This window comes from Aristolochia californica, unplaced genomic scaffold, assembly GCF_029961685.1.
Source record: "Aristolochia californica isolate CCGP_79_NKW_82.1479 unplaced genomic scaffold, dmAriCali1.0.hap1 SCAF_13, whole genome shotgun sequence".
Classification (NCBI taxonomy): domain Eukaryota; kingdom Viridiplantae; phylum Streptophyta; class Magnoliopsida; order Piperales; family Aristolochiaceae; genus Aristolochia; species Aristolochia californica.
This window is the reverse complement of record NW_027181804.1, coordinates 269547-286787: the sequence shown is the minus strand read 5'-3', so window position 1 is coordinate 286787 and position 17241 is coordinate 269547. Positions and strand designations below refer to the sequence as shown.

The 17241-nt window shown below is 38.0% G+C and overlaps 3 protein-coding genes across 5 annotated transcripts; all 3 read right to left on the bottom strand.

The window, feature by feature from the left end:
• Nucleotides 1–1838: 1838 nt before the first annotated feature.
• On the bottom strand, nt 1839–4798 carry LOC137948820 (nuclear pore complex protein NUP62-like). The gene is made up of 2 exons (XM_068794997.1): nt 4318–4798; nt 1839–3402 (listed from the first exon to the last, which is right to left on the bottom strand). The coding sequence occupies exons 1-2, from the start codon at nt 4618–4620 to the stop codon at nt 2278–2280; spliced, it is 1428 nt and encodes a 475-aa protein (XP_068651098.1). The 5' UTR covers nt 4621–4798; the 3' UTR covers nt 1839–2277.
• A 1269-nt stretch (nt 4799–6067) lies between these two features.
• On the bottom strand, nt 6068–11816 carry LOC137948348 (uncharacterized). 3 transcript variants are annotated; one of them, XM_068794414.1, is made up of 12 exons: nt 11167–11816; nt 10495–11065; nt 9946–10171; nt 9678–9805; nt 9482–9590; nt 9285–9324; nt 8620–8709; nt 8433–8532; nt 8166–8305; nt 7544–7646; nt 6814–7412; nt 6068–6509 (listed from the first exon to the last, which is right to left on the bottom strand). In XM_068794414.1, exons 3-12 carry the CDS (start codon nt 10079–10081, stop codon nt 6221–6223), a joined length of 1734 nt encoding a protein of 577 aa, XP_068650515.1. In that variant the 5' UTR covers nt 10082–10171; nt 10495–11065; nt 11167–11816; the 3' UTR covers nt 6068–6220. The 3 variants fall into 3 exon arrangements, with proteins under 3 accessions (XP_068650515.1, XP_068650514.1, XP_068650516.1); XM_068794413.1 differs by having other exon boundaries at nt 10495–10918; XM_068794415.1 differs by having other exon boundaries at nt 9678–9796; nt 10495–10918.
• A 594-nt stretch (nt 11817–12410) lies between these two features.
• LOC137948192 (protein STRICTOSIDINE SYNTHASE-LIKE 3-like) lies at nt 12411–16482 on the bottom strand. Its single transcript, XM_068794187.1, has 4 exons — nt 15982–16482; nt 14457–14732; nt 13342–13509; nt 12411–12954 (listed from the first exon to the last, which is right to left on the bottom strand). Exons 1-4 carry the CDS (start codon nt 16311–16313, stop codon nt 12561–12563), a joined length of 1170 nt encoding a protein of 389 aa, XP_068650288.1. The 5' UTR covers nt 16314–16482; the 3' UTR covers nt 12411–12560.
• Nucleotides 16483–17241: the final 759 nt, after the last annotated feature.

Below are 17241 nucleotides of genomic sequence, written 5' to 3'. Positions count from 1 at the left end.
AATTTCACTTTCTAATAATCTCTCCCATTTATCAACATGGATGGTACCTAACAATCCACCAAACATGTTTGCAGCCAATAGTAAACCCTGACACTTCTCCACCACTTTCACCCGTAATCTTTCCAAGTTTGATTGTTCTTTAGCATTACCACTATAACCAAACACCTTTTCTTTAAGGATAGTCCAACAATCTTCAGCTGATAACCTCTTTAACCCGTAAATACAATGACATGATCCCATGCTCCTACACACTTCTTCACTTCGTGTTGTTGCAATAATTTTGCTTCCTTTTTTTACAGATCTAATTAAAGGCTCTAAAAGAGTCTCCCAATCCTCAAGGTTTTCTATCCTCGCATCATCTAGCACTAGTAATAACTTCTTATCTTTTACTAACTCTTGGAGGCGGCATTGCATTGGCTCTTATCTCTTTTTTAGGACTCCCTATTGATTCAATTATTGATTTGGTCACTTTTACACGGTCAAAGTCATGCAACACATGAACCCACACTTTCAAATCGAATTGAGCATAATCATTGTAAGCCAACTTACATCCGATTCCAAAAAATAATATTATCTTCTCCTTATCAGTCTCCCGTCCAAATATACGATTTTTATCAACAAAAGAAGCAGTTTCTTTTCTCTTTTGAATATCACGGAGTGTTGATCCACCCGTACCTTCTCTCAATTTAATGTCATTCCCGTATTTAACAATTTCTTCCCAATTCTTTAAGACCTCTTTTTATCTTGGGTGCTATTTGATCAGTAAAATAATAATTTTCACCAACTACTTTATTTAGAAGAGAGAGTAAGGTTTGTAAGATGTTCATCTCATGGACGATGTTCTCCACCCAGGATTGTGCAGATTCCTATGTGAACTGCTGAGTTTCAGCATCATTGAGCAAGATTGAACTTACTAAGAAAGATCTTTTCAGCATCATTGGGACGAAGAAGAATTCGAAACCTTCTGACATGGTTCCTGGTCTTCAAATTCCGAGAGTGTTTTTTGGTTTTAATTGTGGATTCAGATCCATAACTTTAAATCTAAAAAGCAAATAATAACAGAGATGAAGCGATTGAAAACAGAAAAGGACATGACGAGAAGGAGAGGAATCCCATATCCACCACGCACAAGGATACAAAAGACAAATCCGTAAAGCTTCTCTGCATTAGCATTTTCAATCTCTAACCCAGCCTGCTACAGCAGAGCCATAGGAAAAGACGAGCTAGAGACGTCAATAGGTCCTCCTGAGAGGAAGCAGGGGCCAAGAGACTCAAAAAGGGTTTAGGAAAGAGAGCAAGGGGAAGAGACGGATGAGGGGAGCAGAGTGATTGACTGATTGATTACACAGAGTCTGTCATTTTCTTGGTTTGTATGCTAGTTTTATTTGTTCGGATCCTTGTGTTTAATTAAACATAAAAAGAAAGTTTTTCGAGGGTCAGGCCTTGGCTCACTGTCACCAATGGCCGAAACTTACAAGTGGAAACTGAAAAAATTCTCTCATCTGATTTCAGTGGAGAGTGCTTTTCATATCCTTCTCTTCCAATTGCGAACATCTTTTATGCAAATGCAAGCCCTCGCCTTTCTCCTTCAGTATTATAGCCCTTCAACAACCTCTGTACACAAATCGTATATCTTGAAAGTGTCCAGATGAAACGACAAACAGCTTGCTTTTAAAGATTGTAAGAAGCATTCTCAGCCCTTTTACTGTCACCTTTGGAGGAAACAAACCCGAGCTCATGCTGTAATTATTATGAAACTAGTAACAAACCAACTTCATAAAGAACCAAAAGGTAAGGTATAAAGCGATAAGATGATAATATTATACAGATACAGAAAGTTTGAGGTTCTCTATGTTACACATTAAAAAAAAAAAAAAAACTGCTCGACAGCAGGTCACTCACCCCAGCCGAATTCATCCAATTTTCTCCCTTAAAAGCTGACTTTAAACACCAACTAGTTTCTTGATTCTCTCACTACAAAACTTAACCAAAATTGAGACAAGTATGACCCAGAAGGTACACGAGGCCACAAATTTTATAAGAGACAGTAAAAGATCAAGTGAAAATAATGGAGGCTACCAATTTTAAAGCCACTGAAATACCAATTGCTTGCTCCTCGTCATAACCCAGAAACAGACAGCAATACAGAGGAAGCAGGTAGGCAGTCCTCTCTCAGCCTTAACAAAACGGTTGGCTTCAACGTTCTCAACAGGTTGAGATTGAAGCACAAAGCACCAGTCTCCACAACCTAATCTCACATTTGTCATGCAAACTTCCTTATTTTCTTCGGTGCCTGTCTCTTCTAATTCTAAACATTTTCCGGTTGGACTTATCAGTGCTTGCAGTCTCCGGTGAAAAGCTTCTTCCAGGTGCTACTTCTAGATTACCTGCCGCAGCTGCAAAGCGAGATGATGAGTTCTGTGGAGCTGCCAGCCCATCAAACAGAAAGACCCGTTGCCCACCAGATTGAACAGACGTGGAAGGAAACATAAAAGGGGAGTGTGAACTAGCTGGTTGACCAAATGATGACACAGCTTGCATAGTAGAGGCTTGGACTGTGTCCTCGACATTCATCCGATCATTTGAAGGGGAAGCAGCTCCAAAACTGACAGGAACACTAGACATTTGAAACATAGAGCGGCCTGAAGAAAATGGAATTGTAGAGGTACCAGATGTAGATGAATTAAATGAGCTTGTAGGAGATATGGAAGAAGATCCAAATGTAAGTGGCCGGTTTCCAGTAGGCATAATAGAGAAGCCAAGAGAAAATCCCGTCGACGGTGAGCGTGGAGAAGAGTCAAAAGAAAAAACAGAAGACGCTGGCCGCGAATTTAAACCAAATATGCCAGTGTTGGAATTTGCAGGCTGTGAACTAGAACCAAATATGCTAGAAGTAGAACCAAATACACTACTGGTAGAATTGGCATGCTGTGAACTAGAACCAAATATGTTACTGGTAGAAGTGGTAGAGAAGCCAAAAGAAAATCCCGTCGACGGTGAGCGTGAAGAAGAGGCAAAAGCATAAACAGAAGAGGCTGGCCGCGAATTTAAACCAAATATGCCAGTGTTGTTAGAATTTGCAGGCTGTGAACTAGAACCAGATATGCTAGAAGTAGAACCAAATACACTACTGATAGAATTGGCATGCTGTGAACTAGAACCAAATAGGTTACTGGTAGAAGTGGTAGACTGAGAGTTTGTACCAAATATGCTAGGACAAGAACTGGCAGGCTGAGAACTTGAACCGAATATACTAGCAGTAGCAGTGGCACGCTGAGAGCCAAAACCGAATATGCTTGCAGTAGAGCTTGCAGGCTGTGAACTAGAACCAAATATGCTAGAAGTAGAACCAGCAGACTGGGAACTTGAACCATACAAACTTGCAGTTGTAGAATTGCCAGGCTGGGAAGTGGAATCAAAAAGATTAGAAGGCTTAGAAGAAGTGACAGAGAGAGAACCCAAACCAAATGAACTAAGTAGTAGTATTAAGGGAAATTTAGGTTTTTACCCTATTTTTAAAACTCAATTAGATAAATGAAAACCGTTTGAACTTATTTTAAAAAATGCCCAACTTTGATCGGTTAATCAAAGGTGACACGTAGACTTTGACCGGTCACATGTCGCTCCATCATCATGCCACATCAATACTTGGTAAGTCAAATGACATGTCAACTAACTCATCATCTTACAAACACGTCATCGCCCATGTAGGATGCCACATCATTAAATGACAAAAAAACAGTTTAAAATATAACATGGTAAACCACATCATCATCCATGTAATACCTTTTTATCATCGATTTAAAATATTTATAAATTTAAATTTTTTAAAAAAATTAAATGACATGGCATGTTACATGGGTGATGACATGTCGTGTCAATCGACTCACTATGATGACATAGTGACACATAACCAGCCTGCGAGTTACCTTTTGAGTGTACATATGTATAGTTGATCAGTCAAAATTGGGTATTCTTTTAAATAAGTTCAAATTATTTATCTAATTAAAATTTTAAAATTTGGTAAAAACCTAAAAATTCTCTTAGTATTAACAGCGGTAGAACTGGTTGGCTGAGAGCTTACCCAAATAAACTAGCAGCAGTGCTGACTGAGTCAAATGAAGGAGAGCTCCCAGAAGCAAATGATTCAGGTGGGTTCATTTCAATACCTTCTCTCAATTAAATGTCATTCCCGTATTTAACAATTTCTTCCCAATTCTTGAAGACCTCTTTTATCTTGGGTGCTATTTGATCAGTAAAATAATAATTTTCAACTGCACCGACAACTTTATTCAGAGGAGAGATTAAGGTTTGTACCTGTTCTTCATCGGATTTATTTCTGTCCTCCAACTGCAACCGAAGAAGTTCGTAGTTCATCTCATCGACGATGTCCGCCATGTCGTAAGTCAACCCTGTAAGGTCGCCCACCCAAGATCGCGCAGATTTCTCTGTGAACTGCTGAGTTTCAGCCTTATTGAACAGAGATTGAACTCCCAAGAGAGATATTTTCAACCTTTTAAGCTGCTTTTCCTGGATGGTAGGGGTGAGTGCCTGAGACAAGCCATTTAGAGCTGCCTCGCCGACCATACTTGCTGCATCCGCTGCCGTTTTGCCAGCCATTGAATCAAGGGATCGATTAAACCGGAAAAAGGAGAAAGAGAGAATTGATCTTTCTGACGGTTTGTTTCAGGCCAATGAATCAAGGGATCAATTAAACCGGAAAAAGTTAGGTTTGTTTCCTATGAGAAGATGGGTTAGAATGATTGTGAATTAGAAAAAGATGGACTTAAACAGTGCGTGTTGGCTCAAAAAGCTGTGAAGAGTGCCCTTCTTTTTGAAATTAAGAGACCTTACTTTTGTTTTTTCTGTCTTGGATCCTCTCAAAGTTGCTGCCACTGTGAAGTGTCTACTCATATACACTGAAGTAGGACGTGTCCTATGCCAGACACAGCAGCAAATAAATAAGACACTGAAGCAAGACGTGTTCTTTATCTGTATCCTGGAGCAAGGTTTAGAATATTAAAGGCAGCATTTATGGCAGCTAATACAGTAGTAGTAGAAGAGAAGGAGGATTATAACATAGTTGCTACATCCGTCGCCATTTTTCGGGATGTTTTTCTCCGTCTGGCTTCTGAGTGGAGATCCTTCCCTTCTCGGGAGTTGGTAGGCGTTTTCCGTTTTTGTTCTAAGACGTACGTACGTAAACAACCAAAAAGTCTGTTTTTTTTCTTCTTAAAATAAAAAACCTGCAGCTTGGTCCTTCGTTGAGACTAACGATCTGTAGTTTGAAGAGACGCACCACGCAGCTTGGGCCCTTGATCAAAACTTGACGACCTGGAAGACGACAAACAACTTTTATACTTGATTAACTCGACCCGAAGACCCTTCGGTCAAGTCACTTTAAAAACTGAAAGTTGGGTTCGTGCTTTTCCACATTGCTCTGTATCCACCGATGCTTGAACGACGAAGTTACCTCTTCTACGGGGTGAACAGTTTCGATCATAACAAACTTTGACAAATTCCAAAGTGGGCTATTTCTCCATCAAAATTCTTTCTACAACTTTGATATTTGCGTTGGTTGCTTGGTTTCTCGGAGGCGACGATGTAAAAACGGATTAGAGCGCCATGGAGTCGTGGAAACAGGAAATAGCAAAAACAGATTAGATGTCTGAAGTGCTTTAATTGGTTTTCACCGTAAGAGGGTAACAACTGAGAACGCATTGACGTATACTGTGACGTAGAATATTATTGAAGATTCAAAAGTCACAGACTGATTACCAATTTGTGACTACAGCATACAAAGTCTTTTACTGTTCGTCTGCAAGGTGGACTTGCAACTGGATATTGATTTTTTGCTGTCTCACTTTTCTCCCCATCTTTAGATTTTCACTTGTCTAAATGGATTTTCTCTTCTTTTTAGATTTTGTTTTTTCGGGAAGTCGCAGTTTTCAATCTTTCTGCACTTAAATCCAAGCAGTTTGACGTTTCAGTGCACTGCAGTTGCCAAAACACTAATTCGTCCATGATGGTTTCTGCGACAGAAAAAATCCAACCGGATATACTGCAGCCTTAATTAAGCAATGTTGGTTTCTCTAGAAAACTAGTATGACATCTGAACTGTGGTTTTTTTTTTTTTTTTCCCATTCTACAAGCCTTCTCATGCTACATACTTGTTGTTTGACAAAAAAACGTCTGTCGAAAGTTCTAACTTCCCAGTATTCTACCCTGATTTTACATATGGCTGCAGCCAGAAGCAGCACAGTCTCTGCTTCTTGGGCTTTTGATTGAATTTCTCTTCCTCGCCCTTGTTGTGACTCTCATAGGTATCAGCAGCCTCGATTCCATTCATACCTTTTGACATTGCTGCAATTTCAGAATCAGCTTTGGCACTGTCCAGCCCATCATGGGAAGATTCCAATTTGCCTTCTTCACTTTTCGAAAGTTTGTGGTTTTCCTTTGTCAATGAAAAGCCATTTTGCAAGTTCTTACTTTCCTTCAATGGAGAGTCTCTGTGAGCAGAACAATAACAAAATTAAGCAAGGAGGTCCATCAATCCACTGTAAAATTCATTTAACATATTCGGGTCGTTCAGCAACCAAAATCTGTTCCAAGGCCCCATCAATATATGGAGCTAAGGCCCAACGAATTGCAGAAAAATGTTTGTTTTACTCAGTTAAAAAAATCCTAATCTTAAGCAGTTAGTTTCAGAAACATATGGGTAGAATAAAATATTCATTTTTTAAATAACATAAAAAAATAGTCATTCAAATAGGAAACCCTTTGCAACTGAAAAACTATTGGCGCAGGAATTACCTGACAATAGGAAAGGAAAAAGTATCCTCTGTTTCATCAGGAGGTTTTTCCTCTTCATCCATTTCTGCTTCATCTCCTGAATCGAGTTTAGAAACTTTGTCACTATGAGAAGAATTGATAGAAGCAACCTCCTCCCTTTCCTTGTAAGATGGCTCCGTGTCAGTGTTTCCATGTTCCCCAAAAAAAGTAATAGCTCTGTCTAATACACCCAGAGCCCATTCCACTTGGGGACTAATAAAACCTTTCTCTTTGCTTGCCTCACAGCTTATGACTGATGATTTGGTTGAAAGCTGATCTATATGTTGATTCTTGTCAACAGGGATTGCTGGTAAAGTCTCTTCTTCTATTATTTCAGTTATTACTGTCTGATCCGTCATGGGTGTTAGGTTCGCCTGTGAGTTTTCATATTTGGTTCCTTCAGCAATAAATTCTTCTGGTTTTTCAGTTAAACAATTTGAAGGCTTTTCATGATCCAATATTTTTGAGATATTTGGTTCTTTATTGGGGAAATTTAAAGCTTCTCGAATGCGAATATACATGAGTTCCTCCTCCAAGGCTTTCCTGAAACTGTCATCGCCACTGGCCACAGATGCAACAACCTGAAGCAGCCGTCACAGGAGGTTAACCAAACAAGCTTACAAAGTTTCCATTAACAATTGAATAATCTTGTCATGATGAATTGGTATTCTCAACAAGACATTGTGAAATGCTGTTGGCATGAAAGAGCTACCTTTTGATATAGTTTAAAGCCACTCCCAATGAGCTGCCTTGAGATGAAGTTAATAAGTGCTGGTGGGACAAAATCTATCTTGATATCAATATTTGCTATTGTCCTGTGTAGAGTAATAACAAGAAGATTCTTGAAAAGAATTAGTTTCTCCAGAGGACCGTGAGTGAAGCGATAATGAAAAAGAATATACAAGTTCTATCGAGGTAGAAAGAAACATAACAGATTCATTGGATTTGTGATAAATCAGGAAAAGTAACGGAACAATGACCTCATGAAAACTAACATAAGCATGCACACACAAATATACAGAGACAAGCATTTTGAATTCTATCGAATACAAACATACATTCTGAATGATGCCAACAAATAAAACCAAAACCCCCCACATTGACAACATTCGGACTCTGGAATTAATGACAAATTAAGTAAACAGTCATGCACATTAACCATATGGAAGCATCCATTCTGAATGCTGCTAGATACATATCACATATACTTTTGATACTGATAGCTTAGCAAGTTCCAAAATTTGACATCCTAACTCTATTATACACACTCCACATACACGTTACAGATTCTGATAAACATGGACACAATGTTAGAGCGGTGAAGAAGAACTTACCTAAAGTAGCTTCTATTTGAATTCACTTTCTGTAGAGCAAAACCACCAACCAAACCTATCCGCACAGTATCATTTGCCTCAGGAATTTTGTCAGACGAGAACCCATGTGTTCTGAAATCAATCTCCTCTGTATCAGAGACCTATCAAAAAGTAACAAAATAGTAACAAAAATGTATCAACTTAGAGACACCACAAAATGAAAAGTAATCCTTATCTTTTGTTATTGTTGATCAACAAAGATACCAGACAATTATAAAACATCATTACCGTATTGATAAGAACGATTATGAGATCTTCTTCAAAATACTCTAGCTCAAAATAATGCACTACAGCCTCTCTTGCTGAAACTGGCCACGGGACCTTCACCCTTTCTTTCAAAGAGTTAGTAAAAAAATCAAAACCCCAAGGTGAAACATTTTGAACTTCTAAACGAGTAATTTTTAGTAGGCCTAACCTCACTAAAGAAATCTCTTCACCGGTGCAGACTTTTTGCAAAGAGGCTGATGTAATAATTTTAAAAGGTGGAATAGTGAATTGCGGCCACCTGTAATGGAAATTGTCAGCAACATGTAAGATAGTTGAAAGCTACTAGCTGAAATTGAAGAAAATTTTCTGCTGTGACTAGCACATGGTGAGTTGCAAGACTATTCAAAAGGCAGAATAGGGTTTCACTTGTATGGAAATCAAATATGCACTTGTCAGGATGATGAAGATTAGCTGATTTCTCCTCCCAAGGTTCTGCTCTAGAGTGAGGTAGTAGGATTACTTGGAATAAGGGTCATGGTAGGAAAGACGAAAAAGTACCCATTAGATGATGGACAACAGTGCACAAATCATCACTTAGCTGCCCTTGAAAGTAAGAACAGAGAGCAGAGGTTTGACACACGATCTGTCAATATAAATTCAGCAGTTTCTAAACAACAAAATTATAGGGTTATGAGCCATTAGAAATTTAATGAAAATTCAATATCTTTAAGCTCAAATCTGCAACAATGAAATAGAAAGGATAGCCATTTCCATACTCTTTGTTAAGCAACCTATTCTCTTAAATATAACAATAGAAAAAAAAAAAAAAACAGGAAAGCAAAAGAAAAGAAAGAAAAGAGAGAAATCCTTCACCATTTCTTATAGAGTGTAGACTCCCATGAAACGCATAAACCTGAAAGATTCAAAGTTAACCAATAAGAGTGACTTCCAGTAATATCGTAAGGTTTTCATGCAAAAAAAAAGAAAAAAGCAATATATGAATAACAAAATCTTAGGCTCTCCGTGTAATTGTGTGCAATTATTTGTATGCATACTATATCATAACTTACAAACATCAATAGGTCCATCCACATAGCCTTCAGCTAATAGTGAATGGAAGGGTGTGCCCTGAGGACCTTCTCGGTACATAACACGGAGTTGATCATTGTCTTGTTTTAACTGGAAAGTTAAAAAATTATAAGCTGGTGTCTATCTCATGGAAAAAGTAACATGAAATATAAGAAATAAATTTTCAGAATAAAGCACCTTCCAATCGTTTTCTGTTGTTTTGAGAGTCCTTGAGGAGTCCTTGTTGTTTCCTGAAGCACTTCTCAACATTTGAAGAAATTTTGACACTTCAGCAGTGCGTCTTTTTAACACCTCCTCTACAATATCTTGTATAAAAATAATGTCAAAATGTTGTGCATATCTCTCATATCATAACTAAGAAAATTTAAGAGAAAAGGAAACAAAGAATGAATCAAATGTGAAGACAAGAAAATAAAGCAGGGAGGAGTCTAAATGTTCTACCAACCTTCAGTTCCACAAGCAGATGAGCGGCAGAGCTGGTCCCTAACAAGCTCCCGGATAGACTTCTCATCCATCAGATTGGGTGATGAGAGGGCCTTGTCTAATCTGTCTCGCAATTCCTTATTTTTATGGTTCTCCATATTTGCATCTAAGAGAGAACCACGAGCCACTTTTTTCTCAGTAATTCAAATGGAAACCATCTTTTGCAAATGGTGGACTGATTTGAACATCTGAGCAGAAGAAAATAAAGACCCCAACCTCTTATTTGAGAAAAACAAAATATGTCCTAATACATGTAAGAAAACCATAGATATGCAATTGCAAATAGGACTTTCCAGTAGGAGAATTACAAGGAAGATATCTTTCTAGTTTCACCTACAAACCCAACCAATAGAATGGATAGAATCAAACTTTAAGCAAAAAAAATAAAAGTGTCTTTTTAAACATGCCCACTTAAAAGATTCTAAATCAAACCAACCTTTTCGGTGTTTCATAAAAACAAATATAGAAACAAGAAAGTTGTTCTCTAGAAGATGCAAACAGATGAACTTACCAATCCAAACAGATGGAAGGTAGGCGCCCAATAGATGGTTAGCCTTCTTTGCTATCACAATATGTTTTGATTCTCAGGACGTGACTGTTCCCCGTTTACGATTATAAGACTTACAATTATATATACAACTTGTGATCTCAAATTCAGCTTCTACAGTCACTAGTAGCATATTGAAGAATTTCCAGAAGAAAGTCCTCCCTTTTCCAGCTCGGAGAAGCAGCTACAACTCCTTTGAATGAATAGTTTGATGCTCTTTGAGATTCCTCTACTGGTTCATCGGTCTTCTCTTTTCACATGAACCAGTCTAACCCTCTTGCTTGCATGCGATATTGTCGAGATCCCCGATTAGTACTGGGACGACCAAAAGGGAGAGCTTCTCCCCTTTTCTTCACATTTTACATCCATCCCCTCTGGAGCCAAGCTTCTGCATGCAAACTCTTATGAATTATATCCACCCATTAGCACGCGAAATGATCTATCTACATGACCTCAATTCGTACTCAGCAAAGGATTTGATCATACCGCCAAAAGACAAACAGTAGAATACATTAAAGAGAGTCCATCTCAAACACTGATGCAAATATCAATTGCTCGAAAATTACTTCCAACCCATATGCAAATATCGAAAATAATGATGAAAACGATCAGAGAGGGAGGCAATCTCGTTCGTACCTGGCAAAAGAAACGAAACGTGGAAGTATCTGCATCAAGCCAGAAGGGAGGGCCAATACCGAGGAACCCAAACTTATAGAAGAGACAGCTTTTGATCAGTTACCAAGAAGAAAAACTAAACTGAACACCTTTTGAGAGATTCGGAAATCTGGAGAATGGATCCGCCTATAAAAGTAAACAGACATTTGTTTTTCTTTTCAGAGGAAACGGAACAACGGTTTAAGGGTCTTTCACAAGACTCCTGCCGACCCTTTTGTGTAAACGTAATAAATTAGGATTTCTCTCCCTAAAGCGTCAAACTTCAACCTTCTGACAGCGAGGAGAGGTTGTTGAACAAATAAATGGCAGATGGGAAAGGTACGAAGGTACCCATCATTGGAAATTTTCAAAAAGTTGGATAAATCTTCGAACTGCTAAGATTAAACGGCAGGGATGAAGCTTCATCTCTTTAAAGCTAGAAAGACCAGCCTCCTTCCATCTTTGACGAGCTGAAAAAAAAGAAAAAAGTACGGGTGGAAAACAAGTGCGCTAGATGCCAGGAACGAAGAAATTTATTGCCGGAATGGCGGCACCCGGAATCCATCAACAACGCCGCTGATCGGCCATCAATGAGTAACAGTAAGCTCTCTGAATAGTACGTATTTCCTCGCTTAAGCTGTAGCAGTCTGGCCACCATCTGTTTTTACCGGGAACCAAACTGTAGTTTAAAAAGTGCTAAAATTACACCAAAAAGTGTTAAATAAATAAAATAATTACAATTAATAAAATGTAAATTCTTCTTTCCAAACTTGAAATTTTCATTCATCTAAAAATATTTTTAATAATATTTTTTACTACTTTTAACAAATTTACTTTATAACTAAATGCATTCTTATTTTTTATTATATAGTTTTTTAATAAAAAGTTTTACAATTTGACTAAAATTTTTTATAAAAAAAAAAAAAAGAACAAGTCTTATTAGAATTTGAATTTTCAGAACGTTGGGTATTAAAAAATTGGAGAATGACTACAGGAGCCAACTAAGCTTGATTAGGATTTATTTTTTATTTACTTTTGTGAATGATTCCATGAATGAGACCCATTGAGACTTCAATAATCTTCTGAATAAAAACCAATTTCAGCTCGAGGATTTGTTCAAGTACTCGAATCAAAGGAAAAAATTGAAGGAAAAGTGAGTTTCATGAGGTATGAAATGTTTGCCACAGTCCCAGACTTCAATGGCATGTTTGGAAACTATAAAAATATGAAAAAAAAAAAACTAAATCTCAGAAAATAAAGAAAAAAGTATCACAGTTTTTTAAGGTATTGAATAATACAAAGATCAAACAACTTCTACCAAAAACTTACTCATTGTGCTGGTGTGAAATCTCATAGACAAGATTACTGAATTTCAATTAGTAAACAACAATGAAGGGCATCAAAACGGATCCTATCCACAATTTCCCATCTTTTTCCTCCACTTCACTGACAGCTCTAACCACCTTCCCCTGCTTGTCCTCCAAAACTCGTAATATTTCTCCATCTGGGCTGTACTTCAGGATTATTGCATGGGGCCGGCCTCCTACGGTGAGCAAATATTGCATCTTGGCTGATATGGGAAGCTTGAGCAAAAACTTCCTGAAATTTGGATAAAGACCACAAATGTACGAGTACAGGCTGCGCCGACAATGGATTGCAAGCCAAAACTCACCCTTTTCATTGGTTCTAACATTGTCTGGGAACCCAGGTAGGATGGCAAATGTCTCTGAGGTTCCAACCTTTTCTCCTTTTAACCAGTATCTGGTTAGCCTACGATTCAGAGGAAAAATAGTGTCAAAAGGATTCTGATATTGGGTCTAATATAATTTTATGTCATTGTAGTTTAAATACCATGGTAGAATTTCAAGCAGGGGCAAAGCCAGATCATCTATTAACAAAACTATAGCTACCCAGTGCCATTCTCTTAGTTCATTGTAGTTGAAGTTCACACACAAATTTGATCACATTTACACAAATACAAGGGAAAACAACTGTAAGCAGTCCAATGAACATGAAATAATAACAATAACTACAAAAAAACTAACTTTTTTTTTTTTTTTGAACACTTGAATTATGACAACAAGAGTTTCCTTTAGCATAGATAGCATGATTATTTAAGAAAGAATAGGAATAGAGAGCACAGGGAAAGATACTCACTTGCCAAGGGAACCTTCACAAAAGAGGAAGAATGATTTGTCCTTGCTCATTGAGACCCCATTAGGAAACTGGAGGTTACGCTTAAGAACAATAGTCTCTTTTGTAATAGGATTGTACTTCAGTAGCCTTCCAGAATCCTCTGCAGAAAAAACTAACTGTAGGAAGTTCCTGTGACCATAAACAATGTTGGATGGAGCTTGAAATAAAACAGTTAAAAAACAAATACTAGAAATACATAGCTGAGGCTTGAGACATTTCCAGAGTAGACAAAAGTACTTACAACAAAGCAATGGTGCAGACAAGCATTATCTTTGCAACAGAGATCTCAGTTGAGCAATCAAAAGATATAATGCATACATATGCATAAGTACAAATTACCAGTACCCAACAAACAATTGGGAACATCAAAAGGAGTGCAACAGTCCAAAATTCTGACAAGGAGGGCAAGCTTCACTATCTTATTGATTCAACATATGCTACATTTTCTGAAACAATAAATGTTGCCAAGATATTAAATCAGCACCTCATGGGTATTTTTTACTCTAAAGTTACAAGAGTTTATTTTACGTATCAACTTAACAGTATTCAAGCTTCTTTGTACTCATTTAGGTCATCAGTAAAGTCAACCAAGACAGGTTTTTCTTCTTTCTTTCAAGGCCAAATGGACAAAAATAACTATCAGATTTATTTTGCAGTGTTAGTGTGTGAAGTTTGCAGCATAACAGCAATGATTAGTTTGCACGATCTGCACAAAGAATACATTGAGTAGGATGCAACAAAATGCTTTCAAACTTGCAAGCATACAACATTGACAGTTGTCTATTATGGCATGAATAGACACAACATAACAACTCTTATGACTACAGGAACATATAAATACATGTCTATGATTGAAACAGGTTCACTGTGACATTAGAGGACCAAACAGTGAAAATATGAAAATCTTGCTTTACGAGGGAATCTATAAACCTTACATTTTTTTCTGTAGCTAAGCTAAATCTATTGGGCTACTGGCTCAAACTGCAACAGAAGTTCAGAATTTTTATTTATTTATTTAAAAGTAGAGTTCGCAAATTTAACATGAGAATGAAATAAGTTGTTGAAAGAAAACTCACCTCCTCTGGTAGATTGTACTGCTATCAGTAAAATAGATATTCCCTTCATCGTCTAAGTCCAGATCATTTGTGAACCTTAGTGGGACCCCTTCTGCTTCAGTGGTCAGTGATGTTGCCAACCCACCTTCTGGCCCTACCTTCATCAACCCAAAATATGCATCAGCAATATACAAGACTCCTGTTTTCTTGTCAAAACGAAGACCCAGTGGACGCCCACATATATGCTCATTCTTCAAGTAGCTCAAAGGCGATGGCTTTGGATCACAAATCGCTGACCTAATCAGCAAACACATACCTTAGTCCAGACATGCATTCAGTGCATATCAAAACCAGTCAAGTAGATGCATGAGTTGGACAGAGACATGAAACAAGATATCATGGGTTTTTAAGCTACAGTAAATAAATATGTAAGAAGAAAGAGGCAAGGAAGTAACACTTAAAAGATGCATTTTCCTGTGAATAATATCATAGCAAATATTAGCAATTAGAAGATGTTTGCATACAATTTTTTTTCTGCAGAAAAACTAGAGGAACACACAGGAGTTTTTTTATTCCTTTTCTTTTGGGACTTCATGGTCCTCTTTGTCCTTTATATCTTGAAAATTTATATACAAACATTTTTAAGGCTCCTACTACTGCACCTATGGGCTGTCAACCTGGACAGGAATCAAGTTAGTTCTTCAAGTTAAAAGCTACCCACAAAAGAAGAAAACAGTAGCAGGATTGCAATAGCTTAGGACTACTGGTCCTCAGGGGAAAACCAACAACCCATGGATATCCAGATCATGTCAGTCCAACTACGAAAAGAAGAGGATTATATCATCAGACCATACTCACAAAAAGCCGAAGCACTTATCCATGAGAATTGATTTTACTTTCCCCATGATTATATGAAACTTCCAATATGTCACTCAAAAATAACAGCGAGTAGAGCACGCTATGCTGCATTTGCACATATTAAATTAGCAGTTTCTTTAAAAGAAAGACTAATTCCATCTCTAAGGTGTTGCAAATCGCACTAATCTCACTAACACAGATTATACAGAAATGCACGCACAGTAGAACAAAATGCTCAGAGAGAGACAACAACGAGGAATTTTTTTTCTTTATTTGAAGTGAAGCTCCTCTGATCAATGTAAATAAAGTCACAAGTAAAACTTAAAAAAAGGCGTTTTTTAATGTATAATAATACAATTGCTTCCGATCTCCAATTACAAACCAAAACATGGAAATCATTATAATGACAAGAGTAAGTCAAAGCACAATTCCAGACTATCTTTTTTCTCTAAAAATGCAGTGCCAAAACCAGATTGCAAGAATTGGCAAACAGATTTTTTTAGTGTAACTTCTGTTCATTAGATGTCACGCGGTAGAGTCACGTCATGTTAAGAAGGTTAAAGAAGAAGAAACACGGAAATGAAATAAATAAGAAGGAAAATCAAATGACACAAACAGAGTTGACTAGTAGGAGCCAACACAGAGTGAACGAAAACACCCAGAAACGAAACAAACGAAATTCAATCACCTGTTTGGCAAAGTAAACGCAAAGTCCTCCCAAGCATCGCCGTTCCAAAAGAGAATCCTGCCATCAGCGACACCCGTGTAGGGTCCACGTCCTTGGGGATCAAACGCAATACTCTCGGGTCCCTGGATTTGATTCAGAAACTTGATCTCCGACTTCTGCAACAGATTATCAGAGTCTTCCACAGGGGGGATTTCCGACCACGGCGGGAAATCCACCTTGTGAGCCTCGAAGTGCGGGAACTGGGAGATGGCGCTGTGCTTCAAGGGGTCGAGTCCGCAGTAGAGGGCGATGACGAGGAAGAGAGCTCCAGCGTAGAGTCCTACGGCCGCCATCGGTCGGAAGCCCCCAGGCTGCGGGCAAAGTTCTCCGTCGCCAACAGCGAAGGACAGACGGACGGCCTTTTTGTCCTTTGTTCTGTAATAGTTGGTCGAGGTTGAAAAGCAGCTGCAGTGTTGCACCGGTAGTTCCGCTTTGGGACTTTTTCGGGAAGGAAATTTCCGCTATGGCCGACATTCATATCCCCTTCAAACAGTAATTGTTTATCATTGGAGAGTCCGTTCTTAGTAGTAATTTTTTTTTTTAATCGACGCTCATCCTCGGGAGATTTGATCACAAAATCTCTCTGATCACAGAAGAAACCATTGAACACAACATCTCCAACCAAACAAAAAAACAGAGAAGGAAAACCTTAAGTCTTGTTTATAATAAGATTTATTAAGAGATCTTAGGAGACGCATTAAGGGGAATCCTTCCTAATAATTAAAGCCATATTTATTATTGTGAAGGGATGTAATGAGATGGCATCTGAAAATTACCCTATTTCCAGCTACCACCTTCTTAACTCGAATAGAAAGTCCTAATAAATGGGCAACACTGTCCTTCATTTAATTTTAATTAATTTTTTTTGTCAAAAAAACAAGGGAGGTACGTACGCATATACCAGAGAGAGAGCTCCTGGTCTTTTCGCATGAAGGCATGAGGTGAGACCAACCTCCATTCTTGTCCTCTTTCGTATGTGTGTAAGGCCCTTTTTCCTTCACAGCAGCTTTAAAAAACATACCCTCCAAAATTACAGGAGCTTTTTAGAACTTCCTTCGATAATGAGAAATCATTAATAGAAGACAAAATACTTCCGTCGCTTTTGCTCATTTGCATTCAAACAACTGCACTGACGGGGTTGATGTATTCAGTTCAGCTCGTTTGCAAATGATTTCCATTCCTACCCAGGGCAAATCTATAGCAAACCAACGACAATCACTA